Source organism: Pelophylax lessonae, assembly GCF_965119305.1.
Source record: "Pelophylax lessonae genome assembly, chromosome: 1".
Taxonomy (NCBI): Eukaryota; Metazoa; Chordata; class Amphibia; order Anura; family Ranidae; genus Pelophylax; species Pelophylax lessonae.
Genome location: NC_138768.1, coordinates 259,604,931 through 259,618,313, shown reverse-complemented (window position 1 = coordinate 259,618,313; position 13,383 = coordinate 259,604,931). Strand labels below are relative to the sequence as shown.

The window sequence follows — 13,383 nt, the reverse complement described above, 5'->3', positions numbered from 1 at the left end:
GTATCACAGTCATTTTAAAGCTGCCTAATTGGTGCTTATTAGGCTTAATGCTGCTCCCTGACATCCACAGGTGTTTTCAATACCTGATTGAAAACACTTCAATGAACCTCTGTTCTTCAGAGTGGTAGTCTTTAAGGGGTTGAATAATTGTGTCAATGAAGAATTCACAAAAGAAACATTTACTACTGTATTACAAAACCAATTGATGTCATTTTAGTTGCATATGGTTCTTTAAGAAGTCCTTGTAGGATTTCATTCTGAATACAATTACAAATGTACACTAAATTCCCTAAAACCCTTTACAGCATTGGGGGTTGAATAATTTTGAACACAACTGTAGTCCAAACATTTGGGAATGCCTGTTTTTTTAGCTAACCCTTGCCACAACAAAGTTAAGTTTGATGACAGTCCAATATAAACAATTATGAAGAGTTGAGTAATTGGTGATATTTTATTTGTATTTACTGTATATTGCACTGTCCGTATGTAGCACCCTTTACTGTGCTACTAGATTAGTGCAAGCAAATTTTTTTATGATTAATGGTTAGCCTGGGAGTCTAAAATTGGGTCAGGGTTTACTACAGGTCAGGCTGGATGACTCAGATGTAGGTCTCAGGTACCTCCCCCTGGGTCTAGAAGTTTGGAGACCCTTCTAGAAGTTAGTGGGTGGAGGCCAGGAGGCCTAATCTGCATACGAGGGAACTTGGCCAATCCCCAGGCAGAATGCTCTGGCAGGGTGGCTGAGTCAGCCTTTAAATATGGTGGTGCCATGCCAGCAGGGGAGTTGGGTGGAAGTTGGAGTGCTGTGCTTTTCTCTTTACCCCTTGTCCAGGGAGATCTTTGGTGGGCTGGTAGTTGTGCAGCCAGGAGGGCTGGTAGTTCCTTTAGGCGGTGGAAGCAGTTCTACAAGAGGAAAGGAGATACTCTGCAGCTTTCCAATATTTTGTGCTACTTTCCAGAGGGGCTAAGAGCTCCTAGCCCATAAAAGACTTTGCCACTGATCCAAGAGACTGGGTGTTCTAACAAGGAGACCAGTCTATGATCTTTTCTTTGTACATAGGAAGTAAGTTGTCCTCATCTGTTGTTCTTCAAGTCAAGTTGGGCATTCCATAATCCTTACACCATATCCAAGTTGCTTTCCCCAATAAAACAACAAAAACAAGCCCATGGAAGGATTTCTGGATGCAAGTTGGAAATGCATGTTGCCTGGCTGTGAAGGAATAGGAGAGTCAGTTACCAGCAGCCCTTGCGGGGTATGACATATATATATATATATATATATATATATATATATATATATATATAATATGATTTGTGTTCAGAAAAAAGACAGATGTGGTTTATTTTTTTTACTAAAGCTGGAGAGTGAAAAATCATGCTCACTTCTGCATAGAAACCAATCCGCTTCTAACTTCAGCTTGCTCAAGAAGATTTTCCCCCTTAATGACCAGGCCATTTATTGCGATTTGGCACTGCGTTATTTTAAATGACAATTGCGTGGTCGTGCGACGCTGTACCAAAACAAACTTGATGTCCTTTTTTCACACAAATAGAGGTTTATTTTGGTGGTATTTGATCACCTCTGCGTTTTTTTTATTTTTGCGCTATAAACAAATTAAGAGCGACATTTCTTAAAAAAAAAAAAAAAACATTTTTCACTTTCTGCTATATAACATTCCCTAAAAAAAAAATGTAAAAATCACATTTTTTCATCATTTTAGGCCAATTTGTATTCTGCTACGTATTTTTGGTAAAAAAAAATCCCAATAAGCGTATTTTGATTGGTTCGTGCAAAAATTATTGTGTCTACAAACTAGGGGAAAGATTTATGTCAATTTTAATTTTTTTACTAGTAATGGCAGCGATTTTTAGAGGTAGTGCGACATTGCAGCGGCAGCTCGGGCCCATAACTGACATTTTTGACACTTTTGGGGGGAATAGTGGTATTGCTACAGTAATCAGTGCTAAAATGTAGGGGGGGGGGGGAGGCTTGTAATATCAACACAGAGACATGTGTTTCTAAATAGCAAGAACACAGGGGCTCTGTGTTGATAGGAGAGAGAACAATGGTCTGCTGTGTTTACAACAGCAGACCCCTGTTCTCCTTTCACGGGGAGCGATCACGGGTGCCCGGCGGCAATCGCACCGCCGGTCCTGCACCACGGCTTCCCCTCTTGCGCCCCCAGGATTGCTCCCACGGACCGACTTATGGTACGGCGGTTCACGGAAATGTGCTGACCTGCCGCCGTATAACTGAGGCGGCTGGTCGACAAGTGGTTAAGCTTAGACAATAAAACCTCGAAGTGGATTGGTTTCTATCCATAAATTAGCCTGATTTTGCACTTTCCATCTTTAGTAAATCCCATTGTGTCTTCATAGGCTGCTGTTTTTCAAGTTCCTGTTTTTCCCGAAATTCCCAATTTTTATGCAGCTTGTATATTGACTCCAAGTGGTTCAAAAGGCTGAAGGTTTTTACCTTAATGCATTCTCTGCATTAAAGTGTTACTAAACCCACAACAGTCAAATCAGTCTGTATATACAGTAAAGCATGCTTTTTATATTCACTGTGGAACCTAAGGGGTTAATCCTCTGCATTGTGTAAAAAGGCTGTTTTATCCTGTTTCTCTGTTCCTTTCCTTTTTACACTGTCCCCAATTTATTCTCCTGATATAACAGAGTCTAGGGGACAAGCTGCACATGCTCAGTTTGGTGTGTATTCCTAAAGCATTTTTTTTTTTCTTCTTCTTGGGAGAGTGCATGAGATCAGCACAGGACTAATCAGCTCTGTCCAGACAAAGGGTCAAGGGTCCTGCATTCTCATTGAACAGTCATATGAGAATGAAAACTCCTTCTGGAAGCTTTAACCAGACACTGATAGGAGTCACAAGACAGATTTAACTGCTGATAAGAAAAGGTTTTTAGCAGTTTATATTTACTAAAATAATTTTGCATTTCCATGTTCTGTGGGAGACCAGATCTAGTAAATGCAGGGTACCCCCACCCCCCCCCCCCGCCAACCTCTTATACTTACTTGAGCCTGATCTTGATCCAGCACTGTGCAGGAGAGCAGCATCTCTCTCCGCTCTCTCCTTCCTGCTGCTGTAAATCACAGCCAGTGAGGATGGGAGCCCGCACGAATACCTCTATAGCAAGCGGCTTGCTATGGTGGGCACTCAGCAGGTGTCAGGGGTCAGGAGCACCAGCGGGGGACCCAAGAAGAGAAGGATCAGGGTTGCTCAGTGCAAATCTATTAAACAGAGCAGTAAGTATGACATGTTTTAAAAATGTATGGGTTTACAATCACTTTCATGATTTTATTTTTCCTGGCGGATGACACAGGCTCACCGGCGGTGCAGTGTCTTAAGTACTAACTGGTGTTCAGCAGAGCTCCTGATGGTGGAGATGGGTTTTGCTGCACGTTAGTACCAGGTGGTGGTCCCCAGGATCGCTCCACAAGGAGGTGAACAAGCTGGGGTCTAGTAGAAGATATAGCAGGTAGGGATAAGCAGAAGCATAGTCCATAAACAAGCCAAAGATGGGTAACGAGTGGCTGCAGATTGGGATCAAACAGAAGAGTAGTCAAGGCAGAAGCCAAAAGTTGGTAAGGAGTGGTAGCGAAGATATAGATGGCAGCAGGAGTGACAGGAGCTAGATATCGGCTGGAGAGAGCACAATCATCTGGCAAACAGGAAGTGCAGACACATAGCTTAAGGGCTGGTTCACACCACAAAAAACGCATTCCAGATCCATTCCAGAATGCATTTCTGCATGCGCGCTTTTTACTCTTTGTAACGTGTTTCCGGATGCATCTCCGATGCTTTTTTAGCTGTTTTTTTCACTGCACTAGGGTCTGATGCATTTTTGATGCGTTGCAGTGCGTTTTGTGATGCTTTTTACCGCATTCCAGTACAGTCCAGTGCAGAAAAAATGCAGCATATTCTAATTTTTTTTTTTTCTGGAACTGGAACACCCTGGAACTGACTGCACTGGTGTGAACTATACCATTGGAAAACATATAACCTACTTTCCATGCGTTTTTGAAGCAAAAAAAAAAACACATTGCACTGCATGTGGTGTGAACTGGCCCTTCATCAAGAAGTTCAAGGGAAGAGCAAAGAGTTAAAGATTTAAGAAAAACAGGGTTCAAGATCATTCAAGGAATTGTCTAGACTGCTGTCCAGCATCCCAGGTGGCTCAGCAAGTAGAGACAACGCCAGACACCGCAGAGTTCTCAGGTTTAGACCCGGGTCCTGACATAATGAGGGGAGGGGGGAAGGATAAGCAAAACTTCAATTTTTCGGTTAAGTTGCACTTTGAGGAAGCACATTGGTCCTCAGTGTAGTACAGACTATGCTGACAGCTATCCATCTACCTTGTCCTTTTTGTAGACATACTGTGTGTTAACATCAGTTACACTATGTTCAAAAATTGTCAAGTGCCACAGAGAAATGTCACTGAGGGTTTTCATCAAAGGTTTCCTATGGTGTCCCATGATTTGTAGTTTTCGTCAAATGATCTGCTCTCTCCCATTGAATAAATTGTAGGCTACCATCAAATGGTGGTAATGATATGGCATTTACTTCAGATTTTAAGAATGTATGCAGCATTTTAATTAGATCTGTTCCTAGTGCTAAATGTAGATACTCGTATTTGAATTGTGACCATTCAGATTTCATGAAGAGTGATTCTTAGTTAGATATTTGTTTCACCTTCAGATATATGAAATACTATTGTGTTTTTATTGCTACAGGCTTGTACGGCTTGAGCTGCAGCCTGCTGGATACCCCATGGAAGAAACTCCAACATGGGAAGAAACTTTTTGCTGACATCATCATGAGGAGCCATGACATTGCCAAAGAAGACCTGGTGCAGGAGCTCATTAAAGTGATGAATAATGAAGAGCCGTAAGAACAAAATGACCTACATTTCGCTCTGAAAGTGCCAATGCAGCAGTTCTTTTCCCTGGTCTCAAGAAGGCCAATCTGTTCTTATAGTTATATTACTGCTTTATGCCAGACAGTATGTTAGTACAAGTGCGATCTGATAAAGTTTGTATGCATATTGATGGATTCTTAAACATAATGGCATTGCGCCTTCAGTTTCCAGCTGAAAGGACAGATTTTTTAAAACACCATGGGTTACCTTATTGCATGAATTGCCAAGGTGCTAATAATGATCTATTTGGGTTTCTGTTTTTTTAAAGTTCAGTTCACCTGACATTTCATTTATGGGAGGGACTCTACTGAAGTTCTCTTCTCTGTAAAGTAAAACATGTAAATTCTAGAGGTGACAGTATGACTATCCTTAAAGTGGTATTATACTTAAAAGAAAAAAATCTAACAGGCAGGGATTTTATGGCAGAAGAGACTCTATCGGTCACTTCTGCCATAAATGCTTCCTCCTGCCTGTCAGCAGCAATGTATACTGAGCCATGCATGCGCAGCTCAGAGTACTTTATGGCACCTGCTCTGTGCGGGTGTGTTCTGACTGCCATGTGCATTCAAGATAGTGATGTCATCACAGCCCAGGACATTCAGGTGGCCAATTAGAGCGAACCTGGAACGAAGACCAAGTGAAGATGGAAGCGCTCACTAGCGGACAGTGTAGTGCTTGGAGGTCTTTCTTTGACATGATAGTCTGTGCTAGTATGTGGTGCATACTAGCACACTATGGCATAAATCTGCAGGAGGGCCCAAAAAAACTCAGGAGTTTAATAATGCTTTATAACCTGCAGCAGAAGTTTGTGGGAGTGTGGAGATTTAAAGAAGTACAACTAAAGCTCTTTTGTCTGTACTTCTCCTGTGATCACAGGAGTGCAGTTTGTTCTGCACTTTTGTAACCCGTTTTCAGCAGACAGCAGGCTAAAGCCTGCTGTCAGCTTACGTCAAGGAGCCTGTCCAGTCTTGGAAAAGATTGGGACCATATGGTTGGGATCCACTCAAATGCCTGGACCAACATCTGACTCAGCCTGTTAGCGAGCCGCTGAGAGCCTGAGCCAGCCATTCTCACCCCTCCACAGCCCAGTGCTCCAGTGAGCGATGGGGGCAGAGCAGGGTGTTGGTGACTGAGCGCCACCAGCTCTCTGCTCAGGGAGCTCTGAGAACTGAGCGACTGGCGGTGTTTGATTGCTCGGTTCCAAGTCTTAGAGCCGGCGGGGGAAAGAGGCAACATCGGACTGATGCTGCATCCACCTAGGTAAATTTGATTGGAAAAAAAAAAAACTCCCGTACTTCACTTATAATTCTGGAGACTATTCTAGAAAATGCAAGTGGGTGATACTATGTGAACCTATGTGAGCCCAGTACTTTAACTCCGTAGCAACTAAGGTCACAAATATTTTGAGAAGGAATAGGACAAAGATAGATTGTATCAATATCACAATATTAAAAGGGATATTTCCGGTATTTGAAGATCCTCTTAATGACAGCCTCCGCTATATTGAAAATGGCTGATTAGGGAAGAGCCAATGTTTTTACAAATTAAACCAGATTATATGTTTGAAGAGCGATCATTTGCTGAAGACTGACAATTCCTTCAAAAAACAAGTTGACACACTGTTGGACACTGCTGATGTAAATGGTGCTATTTAGCAAGATGTTAGAGATTTGTTAAAACTTACAAGCTCAAGTAATCTGTTCATTACCCCGTCACACAGTATTGTGCTTTGTGGCAGAACAGTGTAAGAGCCGGTTCACACTACCGCGACCAGAAAGTCGCCCCATGAAGGAGCGACTTTTTAGCGCAGCTTTAGTGTGACTTTGAAGAGACTGAAGAGACTTTGAAGAGACTTAAATGATAGGCGACTTTGTCTGTGGGGAATGCCTGGCTAATCTTTTTCTTCTTCCTGGAAAGTCTGATCACAGTCGCTTGAAAATAGATAAGGATTCGACTTAGAGGCGACTCCCATTGAAGTCTATGTGCACAAGTCAGATAGAGATCGCCTTGAAGTAGTACAGGAACCTTTTCTGAAGTCGGAGCGACTTCGGTAGTACATATTAACCACTTACCGCAAAGTGACGTAGGACTACGTCAGCAAACTTTGCGGTGTTATACCGGGATGATGCCTCTAGCTAGAGGCACCATCCCAGTACCGTAGTTTAGAGCCGACGGTCGGCTTTCCGTCAGTAACAACTGATGCGGCTAGGGAGCCGCTCGATCGTTACCCGGGTGAGCGGGAGGGGACATCCCCCCCCCTCCGCGCCGCCTTCCGTGACTTTGAACGGGCCTCCCGTCCCACCGGGAGACCCGAGCACCCAGCCGGCACGTCCGCTGGCTGGATGGAGTCCCGATCAAAGCCGGAAACGGCTTTGGTCGGGTCTCCGATGACGTAACCCGGAGGCGGCGTCCATGACATCACTTTCAGGTTACTGTGCTGCAAAAGGCGGCAAATTTAAAAAACGGCTGGATGCAAAAACGCCGTTTTTGGCGTTTTGCATACATGGAAGTGTAGTGGAGGGGTCTAGGGTCTTTTAGACCCTCGATCCCTCCATAAAGAGTACCTGTCACTGCATATTGGTGTCACAAGGGATGTTAACATTGCTTGTGACAGCAATAAAAGTGATCAGATTTTTTTTTCTAAAAACCTGTAATAAAGTTAAAAAAAATAAATAAAAATAAATAGGAAAAAAAAACAAAAAATTTTTTAGCCGCCCCCGTCACCGTTAGCTCGCGCACAAAAAAAAACGTATACGGAAGTCGAGCTGTAGATGAAATCACTGTTCAAACCACACATGTGAGGTATCGCCGCCCAGAGCGTGAGCAATAATTTAAAAAAAGAGCTACACTCTAACTCTAAACTGGTAACCGTTAAAAAAATGTAAAGCGTCGCCTATTGAGATCTCTATTGACCGTAGTTCGTTGCCATCCCACGGGTGTGCGCAATTTTAAACCGTAACATGTTGGGTATCTATTTACTCGGCGTGACATCATCTTTCACAATATACAAAAAAAATGGGCTAACTTTACTGTTTAGTATTTTTTAAATGCAGTGAAATGGGATTTTTCAAAACTTTTCCAAAAAAATGGCGTTTTAAAGATTGCTGCGCAAATACCGCGTGACAAAAAATATTGCAATGACCGACATTTTATTCTCCAGAGTCTTTGCTCAAAAAATATATATAATGTTTGGGGGTTCTAAATAGTTTTCTAGGAAAAAATACTGGAAAAAATACTGGTTTTAACTTCTAATTAATAATGGAGCTAAGGACGAAGCAGAATCCCTATGGGTAGAGCTCAAAGGGAAGGCACGGTGGGGAAGGTAATATTGGGTGTATGCTATAGGCCCCCCAACCAGAGGGAGGAGGGGGAGGCGGACCTCATTTTACAGATCGGATTGGCAGCAAGGATGGGAAATGTCATTATAATGGGGGACTTTAATTATCCTGATATAGACTGGGCAGAAGGAACCGCACACTCAGCCAAGGCTAGGCAGTTCCTAAATGTTTTGCAGGACAATTTCATGGGTCAGATGGTGAATGCACCGACAAGAAACAATGCGGTACTTGACCTACTGATTACCAACAATACAGACCTGCTCACGGATATAGAAATACGGGGCAACTTAGGAAACAGTGACCATAGGTCAATAGGTCAATAAGTTTCAGTATTAATTACAGTAATAGGAAGCACAGGGGTAATATAAGGACACTGAATTTCAAAAGAGCCTTTTCCCAAAACTGCGCTCGCTGCTAGAAAATATCAAATGGGATAGAACCCTGGGAACAAAGAACACGGAGGAAAAATGGGAGTGCTTCAAGAGCATACTTAACAAGGGGATTGGCCAGTGCATTCCAAAGGGAAATAAATTTAAAAGCGCAAAACTAAACCCTGGGTGGCTAAACTCCAACATAAAAATGCATATTAGTGCTAAAGAAAGGGCCTTCAAAAAATACAAGACTGAGGGGTCATTGGCAGCATTTAAGCATTACAAAGAGTGTAATAAGAAATGTAAAGACGAAATCAGGGCGGCTAAAATAGAACACGAGAGACATATAGCGGAGGAGAGTAAAAAGAACCCCAAGAAATTCTTTAAGTATATAAACAGTAAGAAAGCGAGGCCAGAACACATTGGCCCCATAAAAGACGACAAGGGAAATATGGCCACTGAGGACAGAGAAAAGGCGGAATAAAATAACGGGGTGGGCAACTACATGGCAGATGAGGTTCAATGTTGAAAAATGTAAAGTAATGCACTTGGGGGCCAGAAACCAGAAAGCAAGCTGCTCACTAGGGGGGGGGGGGAAACCTCTGGGTGAGTCTAGGATGGAAAAAGACTTGGGGGTACTGGTAGACAACAGGCTTGGCAGTGGCATGCAATGCCAAGCCGCTGCAAGCAAAGCTAACAGAATACTGGGATGTATAAAAAAGGGGATTCACTCCAGAAATAAAGAGATTATTCTCCCGCTCTACAAGACTCTGGTCCGGCCACATCTGGAGTATGCTGTCCAGTTCTGGGCACCGGTCCTCAGGAAGGATGTGCTGGAACTGGAAAGAGTCCAGAGAAGGGCAACAAAAATAATTAGGGGAATGGAGGACATCAGCTATGAGGAAAGACTACAAGCACTGAACCTATTCTCTCTGGAGAAGAGACGATTGAGGGGGGATATGATATCAATGTACAAATACTGTACTGGCGACCCTAGCATAAGGAACAAACTATTCAGAGAAAGGAGATACAATAAGACACGTGGCCACTCACTAAAACTAGAGGAAAGGCGGTTTAACCTTAAAGTGCGTAAGGGGTTCTTCACTGTAAGAGCAGTAAGGATGTGGAATTCTCTTCCACAAGCAGTCGTATCAGCAGGGAGCATTGATAGTTTCAAAAAACTATTAGATGGGCACCTTAGAGACCACAACATACAGGGGTATACAATGTAAGGTTAAAAGCAACACACACACACACACACACACACACACACACACACACACACACACACACACACACACACACACACACACACACACACACACACACACACACACACACACACACACACACACACACACACACACACACATCATAGGTTGAACTGGATGGACTGATGTCTTTTTTCAACCTCACTAACTATGTAACTATGTAAACAAAAAGTGCCCGAAATAGGGCTGGGGCTTAAGTGGTTTACGGGTCTCATTCATTTACATTGAATTTGTATCTAAGAACTGTATCTGTAGTGATAATAATCATTTTACAGGTAAAAAAGCTCAGATATTTTGTTTCATGTGTTTATTTGCCTGGCGTTCACACATTTTAGGTATTCTGCATGTATCAAGGACATTGCTACAGTTCTCAAGTAATTTGAACTTCATTGATATTTTGGGCTATTTCATACTTTGCCATTTACGTATGTTTCATTAACATGCATTGTGTTTAGCATTAAAATGTGTTGCTATAAGGTAACTAAATAATTGTAAATGAGCTGCCAACCCACAAGAATGGACATAAAAGCATGTGACAATTTTCCAGATGCAGTGGACAGTACTAAGTTACAGTGCATTATGTTATGCTTTAATGTGTGTTACATTGATTACATTCAATTTAAATGGGCTGCCAATGGACAAAACAGCTAACATGTAGCAATTTTCACACACAGCGCAGTGCTTTACCATGCTCTGTGGTGTTTTGCAACGCATAAATGTCAGATCTGCGTTGTCTAAGTGCATTTGGGTGCCATTAAAAATGAATGGCACCACAGCGACCTGCTACATAGTTACATAGATGGACACAAGTCCTACTAGTTCATCAGTTGCAAGTGTGCAACAGTGTGTTTCAAACCCTCATCTGTAAAATGCTTGATTAGTCTTGCTACTTTCTTAAAAAATATAAAGCTGCAAATGATAAACTGTATGCAGTTGATAACCCAAAGGTTTTTTTTTTTGCACTTTGAGTGGGAAATCCCAGTCAATTCTTTTGATATCTTGTGTTCTCATAGAATAGATTGCACTAGTGGTCAACCCTGTATTGTGTGCAGCAGTGATATTTTACATTTCCAGATTACAACAGACCCAAGTGCCATGGTGCCACCTGCTGGTCACTACATCACAATGCTATCTAATTGCGGTCAAAACCATAATGTGCAATTCTTATTTAGGCAACTAAGCAATAAAAAAACCTAGCAGAAATATTAAAATGTTTACACTTTAACATGTGAAGATAGGCATTACACAAATATTGGAAGAATAGACAGGACTAATGTTTACTCATAGTTTTAGGAAGAAAAAAAAGATTTTTAAAGGACTCCTATTCTTGACAATGAGCAATACTATTATTTCATGTCTGGCTGTGGCAGATACAGTATATTGATTGGCTTTTTGTATGCTGACATGGGACAGGTATTGATCTCCTGTGTTGATTGTTTGAATAGGTGTATTTTACAGTCCAATTTACAGTTGAATATAGTATAGAGACTCTTTATTGTCTTGATGTGAGGGTAAAGTTACATACCAACGAAATGGTTATGAATTAATTCTGTAAACGCTAGGTAATATGCTAGGAGTGAACATAGGCTCTAGCTGTCCCTATTCTAAGAACAAGACTAAAATTGAGAAGGCAAGATACCACAAGAAACAAAAAACGATTCTATGCAGGGTAAAGAACTGTTTATTTTAACACATAATCCTCATGCTGACGTGGTGAGGAAAACATTTCAGTGATACTGATCTTACCTTGACCCCATAATGAGTAGAATCTTTTTTTTTTTTTTTAATCCCCCTAGCTTTCTGTTCTTTCGTTGGTAAAAGTAGTCAAAGGAGATCAGACATGCAGAGATTTTTATCAACCTCAAAAATTTGAATAATTCCATGGCAGAAGTATCAGGCTGGTGTGCCTTCACGCTGATGTTGACTGGGAAGAGACAGTTAATTTCGGTGTGATGGAAAACTAGAGCACCACATACCTAGACTCATAAATGCATACAAACACATTCCCTTCCTCCTAAAACTGGGACAAAGAATTAAAGTATTATATCTACTTTTTAAAATAAATACAGCATTTAAAAAACACATGCAGCGCATTACCATATAATTTACAAGAGTATATCTGTAATGACTGGATAAAACTATATAAACCGGTAGTCAGCCACCTCTCTATGCCAAACTAGGGCATAGTTTTGTGGAATCTTTTTTTCTGTAGCCCACGACAGAGGAGGTTTACACAAGTAATGGGCAGTGACATCTATGACACGTTGGGGTTGATTTACTAAAATTGTTGTGTGAAAAATCTGGTGTCAATAAGCTTCTAACTTCAGCTTGTTCAATTAGGCTTTGACAAAAATAAAAACTGGAAGCTGAGTGTTTTTTATGCAGAGCTGCACCAGATTGTGCACTCTTCAGTTTTAGTAAATCAACCCCACTGGGTTATGTTTCAACTTACATGCTAACTCTGTTCTCCTCCTGATAAAGCAGCTAGTGAAAGGTCTTTAACCACATAACGACCGTCCACCGCAGTTTTACTGTGGCAGGCAGCCGCTCCTGGGCAAAGCGACGTTATAAGTGACTCTAGGGGGCAAGCGCACGTCGCCGCCAGTGCGCTCCCACCCCCACTCGTTAGCTGGGGAGCCAGTGCGTGTGACCGGTGGCTCCGATGGCCGCCGGCCACTCACGATCTCCCGCAGCTGAGAGAGAAGGACAGACGGCTAATGTAAACACTTTTTTACTTCATTTTACTTCATTTTTACAGTAACAGTGCATATTTTTAGCACTGATTACTGTAGTAATGTCACTGGTACCCCCAAAAGTGTCAAAAATGTAATGTCAGTTAGGGGTCCAATCTGTCCGCCACAATGTCACAGTCCTGCAAAAAAAAAATCGCACATCGCCGCCATTACTGGTAAATAATAAAAAAAAATAAAAATGACATAAATCTTTCCCGTAGTTAGTAAACGCAATAACTTTTGCGCAAACCAATCAAAATACGCTTATTGCGATTTTTTTTTTTTTTTTTTTACCAAAAATATGTAGCAGAAAACAAATTGGCCTAAAATGTTAAAAAAAATTAAAAAAATTTTTTTGAAAATTTCATATAAAAGAATGTGAAAAATATTGTAATTTTTTCAAAATTGTCGTCCTTTTTTTGTTTATAGCACAAAAAATACAAATCGGACGGGTGATCAAATACCACCAAAAGAAAGCTCAATTTGTGGGGGAAAAAAAGACGTCAATTTAGTTTGGGTACAGCGTCGCATGACCGCGCAATTGTCTGTTAAAATAACGCAGTGCCAAATCGCAAACTAGGGCCTGGTCATTGAGCAGCCAAATCCTCCGGGGCTAAAGTGGTTAAATGACTGTTTACAGTTATGCTCTGGAGTGGATCAAGTGGAATTATGCAATGAACAACCTAGGAGCTGTCTCATTGTATTTAAGTATATTTTCTCTTTCATTCATCAACGG

At 41.6% G+C, this 13,383-nt stretch overlaps 1 protein-coding gene across 5 annotated transcripts in view; it reads left to right on the top strand.

Moving 5' to 3' along the window:
- TANGO2 (transport and golgi organization 2 homolog) overlaps positions 1–13,383 on the top strand; it is a 281,037-nt gene that overhangs the window by 248,083 nt on the left and 19,571 nt on the right. For all 5 annotated transcript variants that reach the window (XM_082259111.1, XM_082259112.1, XM_082259110.1 and 2 more), the window contains exon 7: positions 4,751–4,904. In XM_082259111.1, the coding sequence (XP_082115237.1) occupies positions 4,751–4,904 (154 nt within the window). The remainder of the gene's footprint in view (positions 1–4,750; positions 4,905–13,383) is intronic.